The sequence below is a fragment of the Podarcis bocagei genome, assembly GCF_964188305.1.
Source record: "Podarcis bocagei genome assembly, chromosome: 10".
In the NCBI taxonomy this organism is placed as follows: domain Eukaryota; kingdom Metazoa; phylum Chordata; class Lepidosauria; order Squamata; family Lacertidae; genus Podarcis; species Podarcis bocagei.
In genome coordinates, this window is record NC_138135.1 from 78,009,718 (window position 1) to 78,024,638 (window position 14,921).

At 45.7% G+C, this 14,921-nt stretch overlaps 1 protein-coding gene across 2 annotated transcripts; it reads right to left on the reverse strand.

The window, feature by feature from the left end:
* Nucleotides 1–8,369: 8,369 nt before the first annotated feature.
* Nucleotides 8,370–14,671, reverse strand: BHLHE41 (basic helix-loop-helix family member e41). Of its 2 annotated transcripts, none has more exons than XM_081210731.1 (5): nt 14,339–14,671; nt 12,758–12,821; nt 12,343–12,450; nt 11,595–11,706; nt 8,370–10,916 (listed from the first exon to the last, which is right to left on the reverse strand). In XM_081210731.1, exons 1-5 carry the CDS (start codon nt 14,599–14,601, stop codon nt 9,883–9,885), a joined length of 1,581 nt encoding a protein of 526 aa, XP_081066857.1. In that variant the 5' UTR covers nt 14,602–14,671; the 3' UTR covers nt 8,370–9,882. The 2 variants fall into 2 exon arrangements, with proteins under 2 accessions (XP_081066857.1, XP_081066858.1); XM_081210732.1 differs by lacking the exon at nt 14,339–14,671 and adding an exon at nt 13,213–13,546.
* Nucleotides 14,672–14,921: the final 250 nt, after the last annotated feature.

Here is a 14,921-nt window from a genome sequence, read left to right on the forward strand (position 1 = left end):
CGACTCCATTTAATTGTGTATTTATACAGGTATCAAAATAAAACTAACATTTTTAATGTTAAAACCAGCATTAATGCTTCACAACAATAGAACTGTGCACGATTTTGCTTTGAACTTCGAAGTAAAGTTGATTCCTCTTCAGCAGATTCCTCACAGGCACACTTAAACTTGAGCAGGCTCTATACCACACAGCTGCAAAAAAGGTTACAGACAAATCCCATGACTGAGTGTTTTGTGTGGCAGTGCCATTTCCTTCTGCTTGTGTCATTTCCCTGTTGGTGAGTGGGTCATGTGTGACCGACCACACTTGGGGCTTTGTTGTTGAGAATAATGTTAAGATAAGGAGGTAGAAGAAGACAGTTGGGTGCACGGAAGAGTGCACGGAAACGCTGTTTACCTTCCTGTTACAGCGGTACCTATTTATCTACTTGCACAGGTGTGCTTTTGAACTGCTAGGTTGGCAGGAGATGGGACAGAGCAGCGGGAGCTCACTCCGTTGTGGGGATTCGAATGGCCAACCTTCTGATGGGCAAGCGCAAGAGGCTCATTGGCTTAGACTACAGCACCACCCACATCCCTGAGTGTACAAGTATTCCAGGGACTGCTCTGGTGCTGTTTCTTCAGCGTTGGTGTTTGTCAAACTAAGGCAACGAACAAGAGGTTCCAGCGGGACAAGCTTTCTGGGACGTTGCACTAGGATAAACAAAATTATGTTGGTCTGTCAAGCGCTAAGGAAAAAATGTGCAGAAGTTGCTGAGGCTCAGATTTGGCAAAGGCGAAGTGCAGTGTAGTTAACACAAGAGGGCAGCAAGAGGCTTCTGTACTTGGGAGGCATTGCTGCTGTGCAGCTGCTCCATATATGCATAAGCTCCCCTGGTACCAAAATGGTGTTTAAGTGCCTTGTGATATGCAAGACAACTTCCCTTTAGCAGATGGCTGAGACGGAGACTTCCATTCCTCCCTTGCTCATTTAAAGACATCACATATTTATTACATTTATAGCTGAGCTTTCTTCCAAAAGCACCTTCCATGGCAGTCTCACATAGACAACATTGCATTAGTCCAGGTGGGACTTCACCAAAGCAGGGGCAACTGAGGCCAGGCTACCCCAGGGCAGCAGTGGCTGCAGCTGACAAAGCAGTCTAAGCACCAGTTGGAATCCAGGAGTTCTCCCAGGCTACAGCCTGTTTGTCCTCTGTTTTTCATAAAAAAAATACAGACTAAAACAAAACTCTACAAGAAAGAAAAACTCAAATAGTTATATAGATTAAAATAGCTCAGAAGGTAAGAAAACAACAAACACTAACTTATCCAGCTAATTAACATAAATGCTTACACTGAAATCTCAGTAGACTGATTGTAGCTAATTGTTTCTCAGGTTCTAACCCATTCCCATAAACCACTCTTATAATATCACCACAGTATTGTATACAGAAGCTGTATTGATTTTGGGAGCCAGAAGCTTGCAACCACATGGGAAATTTGTACATTTTAGAGTAAGGTGATGGTTTGAGCAACACCTTTTCACATTGCGCTTTGACTCTGCTGCACTCCAGCTCTGGGGCCCCATCCAAGTACCAGAATATTGTGTTTCAGGAGATAGCTTCTAGTAGCATCAATAATGGTAGTTTTGAGTTCCCTAAAAAATACAGGGCTGATCCAGAAACAGGACTTCTTCAAAATCACAGTAAGTTAATATTTCTGCTGGGATTAAAGCTTTTCTTTGTCCTGCTGGCCTTGCTAGGCATCCATGAGATCCACAGCAGTGCAGGAGGTTGGACTAGATGACTCTGGGGGACCCTTCTAACTAGCACTCTATGAAGTTTCCACACAAGCTTAGTGCAGCCTCCCAGGTTTCTGTCCATGGACATTATAATACTGGGAAGCCTACAAAGGTGCCAGAAGCACTGGATTCAGATATTTGAAGAGTCCTTCCTCTAATCTGAAGGTCTGAAATGAATGCTATTGCTTGGCATAAGATGGGATGGGTTTTTTGCTAAAGGCAGATTTTTAAAAAAATGTTTCATATGCTGGATTTTAATAGCTTGCTTTGAAATGTTGCCTGCCTTGAATCTAAAGCATTATTTAAAGACAGCAGTCCTGCTCCAGGCAATGGTACTCAAAGTGCCCAGCATGGTCTTCCAAGACTAAACAAAGCTGTTCATATCTGAGGTGTGATATAAACCACATGAGCATTTGGCTCAGAAGAAAGCTCTGTGCCTGTGGCAGTTGCATGACAGGCAAGCATTCAACAGGTGATTCTTTCCTAGCAGTAGAGGATATGATCTTATTCCATTTCTTCCTGTCCTGAAATTACAAAACAAATTGAAAACTCTGCTTCTGGATGGGATAGTGGTGAGGGGAGTGAACTTAGCAATATTTCAGGCCCAAACTGGCTCCTTCACTTACTAAACACGTGAGGTGTCCCCTGTGCTTTTTAACAACTAGCAGAAATTCAGCAGGTGCAACTTTCCATGCCTGAAAGGGAAAAACCTTCTAACTGTTGGTTTATTCTTACTATGCAGCTGTGGAAGGATTTAATTCTCACTTCGTTTTCCTTTCTCACTCCCTCTTCTCCAAGCGGAAACCATGGCTCTTTCCTATGCTCATCTCTTCCATCCCCACCCACTATCCCCAGCAGCAGAGGAACAGGCCTGTCAAGAGTTTGCTGACTTGGAGCAGCCAAGCAGTCAGTCACATACGAAGCCAGGCGATAGGCCTTGCTGCTGCTGCTGCTGCTGCTGCCACATCACTTCCCTCTTGCCTCTGCTGCAAGCCCTGTACTTTGAACTAGCTTGGGAGGAGAAAGATTCACTGCTAGGAAACCAAATAACACTCACCAGCTGTTGAATAGTGGGTAGAGTGAAAACTATAAACACGATACTCCGGGTGGCCAGGGTGAGAACTTCAATACATAACACCAGCCTCTTCCAAATCTTGTCGCTTCAGCGAGATCCAGTGGCTTATTCCATCCCCACACAAAGCCTTTCTGTTCCTTAATGATGCCCCGTTTAGCATCATGCCTCATCCAATCCTGTGGTCTTCAATGATGCATACCTTCAAGAATTTAACTCTAATCTGATCTATCTACATGAGCAACCACATGCTGGCTGGGTCCAGGTACAAAGGTGAGGAGCATCCTTGCAGATAACATAACCCAGTCCAGGTCTTGGGAAATCCTTGGGGTTCATTTCCATTAATTAGAAGAAATGACAAAATGAATTTGTTGTGCTGCAGGAGGTGCTAGGGAATTGTGCCTTGCCTATCCACTGTTGGGCTGGCAAGTCCCCTGATTTAAAGTATTCACACTATTCTTAACAATAGTGTCCCCTAGGCTAAGAGTACAATAGGTTCAGGAGTATAGCAAAATATTGTTTTATTTATTTTATATTAGTAAATAATAACACTGCATCACATTTGCTGCACTTTATAAGCCTATTGGTAGATTGGCGGTTTGAATCCCCGTGACGGGGTGAGCTCCTGTTGCTCTGTCCCAGCTCCTGCCAACCTGGCAGTTCGAAAGCACATCAAAGTGCAAGCAGATAAAAAGGTACCGCTCCGGCAGGAAGGTAAACAGCGTTTCCGTGCGCTGCTCTGGTTTGCCAGAAGCTGCTTAGTCATGCTGGCCACATGGCCCAGAAGCTGTCTGCAGACAAACGCTGGCTCCAAGAGCTGGAAAAGATCAAAAGATCAGCTGGTACAACTTTCTCCCAAAGGCAGGACCATTTACCCAACCACTCCATCCCTACAGCAAAATCCAGATGACAGTCTGCTTACAAGCAAAGAGCAGGTACATGCACCACATTGGCAATTAAATGACTCCAGATTATTATCACAAACAAACAAAGGCATAAATTGAACTGGGAAGCATCAAATCCTTCAAGATTGCAAATGTACCTACTTTCCTTTCCAGTAGTGAACTTGGAAAGTCACTCTCCTGGGCTCTCCAGAGCTCGGGGGTGGAAGAATGGAGAAAATGTAACAGAGACTGAGGATTAAAGCTGGAGTTAGAGATGACAGACCAACGCACTCAGAGAGGCAAGATGAAGTATTATTTTGCAATACTAATGAAACCTAAGCTGTTGTGATTTTATGAAATTGGATATATCTTGCAAAGAAAAATGAATCTGGAACTGTGAAGGATAAAAAATGGTTTCTATGGTCTTTGCTGTACATGGGGGAGAGGAAAGCATTAATGTTAATTCTTTTATATATAACTCTGTGGGAACAAAGTTCTTGGTGACGACAGAGGTAACATGGACAGAGAAGAGACCAGACCCTGATGCCTGGGAAACTTGATACCACCAAGGATTGTTTTACTGCATAACAATGAGCATCTGGAAACCTTGGAGTTTGCTTACCTCTGTGGAGCAGGATTTGAATGCAGTGACTGAAGAGGTTATCTAATTTACCATCGCCAGTCAGACTTTTGCACATGTAGAACAGCGGAAGGGATAAGTTGTATCTGTGGACTATTGATTTAGAACTAATAATTTCTGTGGGCTGACAAAGTGAAGAGTAACTCAACTTGAGATTTGGGAATATGTTATAGTTCAGGGGTCCCCAAACTAAGGTCCGCGGGCCGGATAAGGCCCGAGGGACTCATTTATCTCACTCGCGGCAATCCCCGCTGCCCGCTGCCACTGCCCACTCTTACCAGCGCTGCGCTGTGCAGCTGCCCACTTCCGGGTCGGAGGAACACCAGAAATAGCTCTCCCGCCCTCCGGCCTGTTGCATGATCGGCGCTGGAGACACCGGCCTGAGGCACGGTAAGTATGCTGACCCCTGTTATAGTTACTGTAAATAAAAGTCTAAGCAGGAATTGAAATATGTACAGTTGATGAGAAATGAAGAAGGGGAAAAATAAAATATTTTATCATTTTGTCATTAGTAAGCATTGAAATGGAATTAGGAAATATACGTTACAATGAGCAGAGAGTAAGGAAGCAAAGAGAAACATCATAGCAGGGTAGGAAGTAAATTTTGTATTAAATTTGAATTAATTTGATGTTAATTTGTTTTAAAAAATTGAAAAGCAATAAAAACGTATTAGCAGAAAAGGGATTGCAAATGTATCTGACAAGAGCAGGTGGACAGCATTCCTTCCTTAAACCAAATATATGGTCAATAAAGCCTGTAGCATAAGCATGACCCTGCCACTAAGATAGTGTTGCCATTTTGTTGAGCTTTTTTGGGAAAGTTGTTGAGCTGCCATAGGTATAGACTGCCATACATCCGGATTTTCCTGGACATTTAAGCGATTTCCACCTGGGCGCTGTTTCCGGCAGCCAAATCCCAGCAATGCCCAGGAAATTCCAGACATATGGCAGCCCTACACTAACCTATCACAGAGCAATTTCGGTTGGTACATCTTTATGCTACTTGTTATCCAGTCTCTCATTCTGGCAATTTAGTGAACTAGTGCAAAGGCCCAATTTAAACTAAATACAATTAACAAACGTCATGCTGCTGATGCAATGTTTAATAGGTTCATACTAGGTCTGGCCTTGGGCCTTTTTCTTGCACATCAGCGGTCTGTATCCTCCATGCAGGGCCAGACACATGGCCTGTGTGCGCCTTGGCTGTGGCTGCACCATGCTGAAGGGTGAGCCTCCATCACTGGGACAGAAAGCACCCTGATATTTCAGTGTCCAATTTCTCCTATAGCTCCATTTTCATCACATCAGTGTCCTTACGAAATTGGGCAACTGAAACCAATGAGACAGCAGGGGGAGCCCAGAACCATATTTTTGGATAAGCATTCCTTCCATAAGCTGCAGGACATTTTTGGGTAAAGGGTGATTTATTTTCAAGTTGCAGTTAGGTCTGATTTAAAAAATCACTCCAAAAGTCATACTCTTTTTATTTATTTTTTGCAGATCCTAGCCAACCAACCTGGCTAGGTTGCATTGGCCCAGAATTTGGTGTAGTGGTTAAGAGCGGTAGTCTCGTAATCTGGGGAACCGGGTTCGCGTCTCCGCTCCTCCACATGCAGCTGCTGGGTGACCTTGGGCCAGTCACACTTCTGTGAAGTCTCTCAGCCCCACTCACCTCACAGAGTGTTTGTTGTGGGGGAGGAAGGGAAAGGAGAATGTTAGCCGCTTTGAGACTCCTTAAAGGGAGTGAAAGGCGGGATATCAAATCCAAACTCTTCTTCTCTTCTTCTTCTTCAGAATTCTGGTTGTGTTGGCCCAGAATTAAGGGCCACCAAAAGGGGCTTTGGGTCCAGCTGGGTCAGGAGCAGTATGCTGTTCCCCCTTCACCCCCACATGAAATCTACTTGACAGGCCTCTCTGACATGCAGGGGACTGGGCATGCGCAAAGCCACCCCCTCCCCCACAAGGTCCATGGCACAACTTAGGTTCTGCTACTGAACAGTGTCCAGTCATATCTGTAGGTCATACACACCAATAAGAGCAATCCAACACACAAATCAGTGTTAATGATAGTTGTGTGATGGGTGTGCTTGGCAGCTTGGGTCCCTAAAGGGTTTCTCTAACATTTGTTTACCATGCACACTAAAAACTGAAGCAGCACAGGCCAAAGGGAGTATTTGAAGGAAGTATCAGCACTCAAATTAGCAGGGGGTGGTAGGTTGGTGCCTGAACTTGTGACCTTTGGGGGCAGCCCCATAGCTCTTGTTTTCAGGAGGCGACAGAGGGGCATGATTTGACTAAAATGGATTAAGGGAAGTGAGAGCTGTTCTGAAGGAAGTGACAATATCTGTATGAGCAAATAAATAAAGCAGGTAAAGGTAAAGGTACCCCTGCCCGTAAGGGCCAGTCTTGACAGACTCTAGGGTTGTGCGCCCATCTCACTTAAGAGGCCGGGGGCCAGCGCTGTCCGGAGACACTTCCGGGTCACGTGGCCAGCGTGACGAAGCTGCTCCGACAAACCAGCACCAGAGCAGCACACGGAAACGCCGTTTACCTTCTGGTACCTATTTATCTACTTGCACTTAAATAAAGAAGAATCAGATGTAAATGTGTGATGGTGCAAATAAGGGTGCCTTCTATTTACTGGCGTCCCTGAGGGGGTTCATGTGGAAGTGGTGTTTTTTCAAAACAAGATTTGTGAAGCTGTGGTTTTGTGTGGAAGCCTTCTGTCATAGGGCTGCTGTCACCACGCAAACAAAGGTATTTGTAGAGACTCGAATAACTATTCAAAAGCAAAGAAATTCCAACAGCCCTGCCTAAAGTCCTGTGAAGACATCATAGCTCACTTGGCATATTTGACGAATGAGTTTTGAGGCTTTTAAGAGCTTTAATTACTAGACAACCCATACTCTGTATTTAAAAAATTTATTCTTTAGTAAGAATAGTTCTTTGTTTAAATCGCAAAATATTGTGGAAATATTTTTTATAGTAGAATTCATGGAGTGCTGGAAAATAACGAATATAAAGATTGATTCCTATTATCTCTCATACTTAAACTGTTCATTAAACAGCTGGTTTCTTGCAGACAGTATTTATTTTATTTTTTAAATAATTTAAGACAGCATAAGCTTGTACCAAGCATTAAGCATTGTAACAAAAGTGCAACTTTGTTTTTCAGCAATTCCTCATCAAAATGGATATTTTTAAACTCAATTATCATTACTCAATCTTCTTCCTACAAAAATAGCATGTCGGACATCATTAATTGAATGTATTAACTATTTACATACAGACACTCTGTAGGCTAGTAAGATTTTAAAAAAGAAAAGAAAAAAGGACCAACATTGTTTAAAAACAGTGTTTGAGGCGAACAGTAGCAACAGCAATAGCAGCAAATTCACTCAAAATGACTAACAGACCCAGGCATATTCACTCACAGTCAGACTGTTGTGTCTCACCTCTTACATAACATTCAAGTGAGATTTCTCACAGTGCTACCTTGGCAACAAACTAAAAATATCTAGGCAAGGTTCTTGGCTTAAACCTTATTAACAAAGCTTTAGCTGTGTGATTATCTGGTGTCTGGCAACAGTCTCCAGAAAGGGAAATTGGGATATCTGGAGACAGAAAAACCTTGCAAGGAAACCTTATCCCACTTTTACCCAGTTACCAACACACCGTTTTTAATTATGATTTGTAACTTCTTTTAGCTTATGTTAGTGGCTGTGCCTTTCAACGGTGGCCTCATGGACATATATTATGCAAGTGAAGCTTTGCAGTTAGCTTTTGTCTCCATGCCAGGAAAAGCAGCACTTTCTTTCACCCCAATCTACCAAGGAAGAACCACACACTGAACTGCTGGAGATTCCGATTTCGCTGTTCTTATTCACAGCACGATGGTCTTCTGGGACCACTGTATGGACTGGCTGTGTCTTTTACTGCTTATGGGAAGGCATACTCCTCTCTGGGACTGCTTGGGGCTTTTGTGCCACGGTTTTGGCCACGGTTAAAGGCACAAGATCAGGACAGTAAACTTATTTCTTCCTTCAGGATACAATCTAAGGCTAGATTGTGCTGCATTCCTATGCACACTTACCTGGGAGTAGGCCCCACTGAAGACAGTGAGACTTATTTCTGAGTAAATAGGATTGTACTGTTAATGGTGTGGGGTGTCTTTTTTCTTGCTAGTCCAGTGCAGTGATGTTCCTTCACATACAACAAGGAAATTTAATATCAGGAACACAGCAAAACTAAGCATTAAGATGTAGAAAAATGCACTTGCTTTAGCAAATAAGGAACTACATAATGGGACAGTTCTTCCGTCCCTTGAGCAAATGCCAGGGGTAGCTCTAAAAATGCAAGACAATAAAAATACATGAACAAGGTCTGTTCATGATCTGTTTCTCAATAAAGTGCTAGCTTACCTTCATTTTTTCTCCCAAACCCCATTTCCACAAACTCCTAACTAACTAAACTCCTCCAAGCATTGCATGTGGCAAAGGTAAAATATAGCCCATTGAAATAAATGGTTCCTAAGCTCTGAATAAAGGTAAAATAAAGTTGCTATTTGGCAGAATCAGATGGCAACTCCAGTGATTTCAATGCAGTTGCATTGCACTTAAATTTTACTGGCTTCTGCACAATGATTCTTGTATGGAGCCACCAATTAAGAAGTCAGTAATAGAGAAGCAAATTCTCTGTAATTCTTAGGCTACCATTCTCAAGACAACTTCCTCTCATCCAGAGTAGTGACACCGGCTTCAGTTGGGCCCTTCTTAAGTAAGCAGTTTGCCTGTTTGTTGACTTGGTTACTACCAGGAAACCGATTCCTGGATTTCTGGACCAGGAAGCATTTTATGCTGAAGCTTGCCCTGCCAGGAGCACAATCTACTATGGAACTTTCCTTTGCAAACCCCACGAAAATTCAAGAGCACTTTAAAGTAGTTCCTGCTTATTTCACTGGGGCTTGTGCAGAGCTTCCTGCTGAGTTATGCCCACTTGAGTAAGTTCCATTACAGTCTATACATAATCATTATTAAAGTGCCTGCAGTTATGGTATATCTCGCATCCTGACTCCCCAGTTCCAGATGCTGCAGCCCCTGCCCTTTTCTTTAGGCCTTCTGAATTGTTAAGCAAACTTCTCTTACGAAGAAAGAGCCATCCCCCCCCCCCAAGGGAGTCTTTTCCATTTGCTTTTGTTTCAGTTCAACTGGGGGGTGGAATTCTGCAACATTACAACATTTGTGTAAAGAAAATTTTAAACACACACACAGCATTGTGGGGGGACGGGACAAGGAGCTCTCCAAAAATATTTGTGGGAGAGGGAGAACCTAATCTTTTAATAGAAGAAAAAGAATAAACTGTCAGCCTAGTAAGCTTTCCCTTAAACACACAAAGAAACAGGGGTGGGGTGAGGGTTGCTTCTCATTCTTGGGAGTGATGGGTCCTGCCTGTCAAGCAGGAGGCATGAACTGTGTGGCTTCCTTTAGAAATGATGTAGCATCACTCAAGGATTTTCCTCTGCAGACTGCAAATGCTCCTCTTGGGAAGGGAGGTCCATGTCCCCATGGAGCCCACCTGGGTTGCAGGTAAATGGATGGGGGAGGTGCTGGCCAGAAGAAGCCACATCGGTAGACCTTGCTGAGGCCAAGCTGGTTTTCTCTCCTGGTACCAATACTGAGGAGAAACAGGGGAAGGCCGCAGCCGCAGCAGCAGCTGCAGCCTGAGCTGGAATCCCTGGGTAGATCCAAGGAATTGGAGTAGCAGCAGCAGCGACTGCTGCTGCTGGGTAAAAGTATTTATCCAGGTTGCTCTTGTCCAGGAAGGGCTGTATGTAGGCAGCTGCTGCTGAGGGGGAGATGAAGCAGAGAGGCAGGCAGAAGGGAACAGCAGGTTGTTGGGCAAAGGGAGATCCTCCTCCCCCCAGACCTCCAAAAGCCACCAGGGAGCTGAGAAGGGCTGAACCAGCTGCTACTTGGTCTGGGCTCAACACTGCCGAAGAGGTGCTGCTGCAATCCATCTTCAGCCTTTTGGCTGCTGGAGGGGCCTCATCCCCCGAGGGCTCCTGCTTGATCATCAGGTTGCCTTGCCTTTTGTCCCCTTCCGGTCTTCCCTCGCACTCACCGCCATAGCCACTATCTGTATCCGTGTCATTCTCCCCACCAATCTCCACACGACCCATTGGATGGTGGCTGAATTTATGCTTGCTACTCGCATTCTGAGTCCTCTGAATGACTGGCACACAATTTGGCTGGCTCTCCAGCTTTGGGCCAGTGTGATCTCGCTGCACACAGGAAGAGGCGGAGGAGGTGGGGCAGGGTCCTTTGCCTGCACAAATCTTTGGAGTCAGGAGCTGGGGGCTGGGGAGGAACCGTGTGCAAACAGAGTGCAGGTGGTTGATGAGCTGGGCACATATCTGCTCTCTTGGAGTCCAACTTTCAAATCTGGAGAGGTACTGCATGACTTCTTTGGTGCATGTCTGGAATCCTGAATGGAAAGCATCCAGGTCAGATTGCAGAGGAGACTTCAAAGATCTCTCCCCTGCAAGGGGGGGGGGAGAAGGGGGAGGAAGGGATGCAAAATAACAGGCATTAGTAATACTACTTGCATTAGATCTAGTGTTAGACAGAATCTGACTGTTTTATTAACAAAATTCCTCTATAATGTAATTGCTTTGTGTTAAATGTACTAATCTTCTAGTGCAAAGTTATCAATCTAGGACTCTGATTTATGAAATCAGTTGGAATAGATTAAGGTATCTCAAGAGATAACATGTTAAGGCTGTAATACTAGACTTACTTATTTGGGAGTAAGCCTCAAACAAAATGGGACCTATTTCCAAGTAAATAATAGAATTGTAGAGTTGGAAGGGACCCCAAGGGTCATCTAGTCCAACCCTCTGCAATGCATGGATATATGTGTATATTCGGTAGATATGGTCAGACGGCACAGCTGCAGTCCTTTTCACATTTACATAGGAGTTAAGGCCCACTAAATTTAAGGGGAGTAAAGTTTAAGTAAACATGACCATACAGGTCACTGACTCTGAAGCAGTTCTATAGATTTCAATTTGACAACTTAACTGTGGAGTTAGCTAACAGTTCACCAACTGCTAAGACTTTGTCAATAACCAGATGTGTCCTTCATAATCTCTGAGAGAGATAGAGATAGAGATACACAATGTCCTATATTGTGCTTCTGCACTGGGCATTTACTTACCATTCTGTAAAGCAATTATCTTCTGATGCTGCTGCTCTGTTAAGGCTGTTAAAGCTTTTAAGTGTTTCAAAGTTAATTCCAAAACTACAGCTTTTTCCAGATGCCCTAGTGTCTGCAAAGGGAGGGAAAGGGACACACAATCAAACAAAATCCTATTTTCTAAAACTTCACTAAGCTCTCTTTGGAAGAAATATTGTTTTATTACTGTCCTTGCTCGAATTGGTGATAAATACTGATAAATCACACCCATTTTGAAACTTCACAAATAAGGCTAATGGTGGTTCTACAGAAGTGCTGTCATATAAGGAATTTATATTAGACTTCTGGATGTCTTGGAATCCTAAAAATCACATTTAATTCAACCCAGTTTTAAAGGATGTACTCTAGAAAGTTTTATGGGAACCCCCCTGAGACCTATGGGTATAGGGCGGAAGAAGAAGAAGAAGAAGAAGAAGAAGAAGAAGAAGAAGTAGTGTGGGTTAAGCACTGCTGAACTCAGTGACTTAGTTCTAAGTCAACAAAAATAATCACACTTTTTTCTAATATGTGCATCTTTTACAGTGCAACCATATCCAGGCTAAATCTGAAGTAAGTCCCACTGTGCCAAATGAGTTTACACTGAAGTAAGTGTGCATAGGATTACAGCCTGAGTAGTAAACACTTCACTAAGAGTTTATGGTGTTGCAAAAATACCTAGATAGATGTACAGGCAAGCATATACACACGGACTCACACAGACTGGACTTACTGTCAGTTTCAGATGCTCAGGCAATAAATCTTTCAACTGAGCAATACACTCATTGATCCGGTCTCTTCTTTTCTTCTCTATCAATCTATGTGGCAGTTTGTATGTTTCCTATTCAGGAAGAAAAAGGACAAACACTTGTTTCACTATAATGCCAACCAGTACCTAAGCAACTGTCTTGCCACCTACCCTTCTTTCCCGTTTCAAGAGTATCTACTGTCTTAGGCATCTCCCCTCTCCCTCCAGAACTGTTCTTTGTCAACATAACTAAAACAAAACTGCCCACTACAGATAACAGAAAGGAAGTGAATGAGGAAAAGAAGAGAACTTCTGCATAAAGTTGGGCTCCCATTTATCAGAAGCCCCTGCTAAGTATTGTGCAGGTGCTGGAGAGCATCAAAAAAGCTTATTCTCTTACCTTGCTCTCGTCCCTCTTCATACCTCTCTTGGGCTTGCACATATACAAGGATGGATAACCCAGTCTGCAGGAACAGAAAAGTGAAAGAGAGACCCATTGCCTTTAACATACATAGTGGTCTCATTAGCTACTACTTTGCAAAAGGGGTGCATACAAAACTAATGTCTCACATCAAATGTAACTGATCTGCAGAAAATACACTATAACCTGAAAAAGAGACAATTCATGTACTTTTGTAAAGAAAGAAAATCTTTAATATATTATTATTATTTTTTTAAAAAGGGATGGAGGGGGGCACACGCATGCTTAAGGCTGCCCAGCCAAAGAACCAGAGTTAACCCATCTCTTTATCTCCCCTTTCCTTTTGCAGAAAGGAAAATAATAATAAGAAAAACCAGGGTTTTTTCTCCTAAATTAAAATGACAACAATAATGCAGAAGTCCCTGTCATCTGACCCTATGAATTCCCGATGCTCCAATAACTGCCTTTCGGGCAAAGGAGAGATCCCGTCATCCATGTTTGGCAGCAGCTTTGGCTGGCTCCCGTGAGGTGGTGCAGAGTCTTGGGAGACCTTCGGGCAACAAAGCCCCCCCGTCGCCCCGGCAGCCTGCTCCGGGTGGGAAAGCAGCTCCTTCGCCTCGCCCCGTCTCTTCCCCTCTGGCTCCGGGCGCGCTGCTTGCTTGTTTGGCCACCGGGCACGCGCTTGCCAGGCAGACCAGCACCAGCTCACGTGCAGAACGTACCACGCCACCTCCCGGCTCCGGGATGGGGGGCGCGCGCCAGGGGGCGGGGCGGGCGGAGGGGAAAAGCCCAGCTTGGCCTAAGGAGCCTCCTCTGCTCAAACGGGACCAGGGCACCGGGGGGGGGGGGGAGAGAGTCAGGAGCTTCTCGCAAGGAGCGCCTTTCGCCTATTCCTCAGTGCCAAGGCGAGGGGGGGGGCTTGGGGGGACTTAGAGCCTCCCCGATGGAGGGGGGAGTCATAGAAAAGGTCCTCCTGCCAAGCAGGGCTTCCTGGGGAGGCTGGCAGGGCGCGTGGGCATTAGCCGGGGCTGGAGCGGGAGCGCGGGAAGCGGTGTCCCCGGAGGGGGATGTTGAAGCCGGCCTCGTGCGAGGGAACTGCAGTCCCGCGTGGCGTCTGACACCCCCCCCCCGCCCGCTGCTCCAGACCCCTGGCCAGGGCGGACTCGGGCTCGTGCAAGTCCACGTTTGCTCCGGCTGCTGGCCCCTGAAAAAAAGAGAAGCCGGGGCGCCTCCTCTTTAATCCCATCTCCAACTGGTACGAGCACAAGGCGAGCAACGTGATCCGGCCACCGCCGCCGCACTGCGAAGGGAGCTCCGCAAGCGGCGGTCGCTTTCCTGCAGAGCGCAAACGCAGCCGCGCCGAGCGGACTCCTGACCTGCGGTGCCTCCGTGGGGCGCGGGAGACGCGGCGAAGCTCGCCTGGGTTTACACCCCCCCCCGCCGCCAAATGCTAAGAGTGTGCTAGCCCCGGATCAAAGCCCTCGGGCCCCGAGCTGGAGCCTGAGGAGCATCTGGAAAGCGGGGGGGGGGGGGGGCCTCAAGGTCTTCACCTCAACTCACCCCCAAAATGAAGCGAATGGGAAAGGGGGCGGCGGCGGCGGCGGCGGCTGCTCTGTTGCTTCTGCGCCTTCTGGTCCAGAGACCGAGTTCTGCTCCTCTGGAGACTCAGCCTTGCTGGACTCACAGGCAGTGGCGAAGTGTGCGCGTACACGCGAGATCCAGACCCCAGGCTCGAAACGCGGGGGGTAAGAAAGCGCCTGCTTGGGCGCCACATTCCCCTTCGTGGCTAAGATGCATTTCCTGAGCTTTGAATAGGGAACCATCGCCCGGAAAGCAGCATCCCCAGCCCAACCCAGGTTGAATCGAGGCGAACTCCCACGAAAGCATGCACGTGACTGCAGGACTAGCAGAGCATACAGTCCGCAAGCTTTCTTTCTTTCTTTCTTTCTTTCTTTCTTTCTTTCTTTCTTTCTTTCTTTCTTTCTTTCTTTCTTTCTTTCTTTCTGCCTGCCTGCCTGCCTGCCTGCCTGCCTGCCTGCACACAGTCACAATGGCCTCGCTACAGAACATGAGGGGCTCCCATAAGGAGTGGTTACAGTTTTCTGGTGGAGGAATCTGGTCTCTCCGCAGCCCAGGTGGAAAC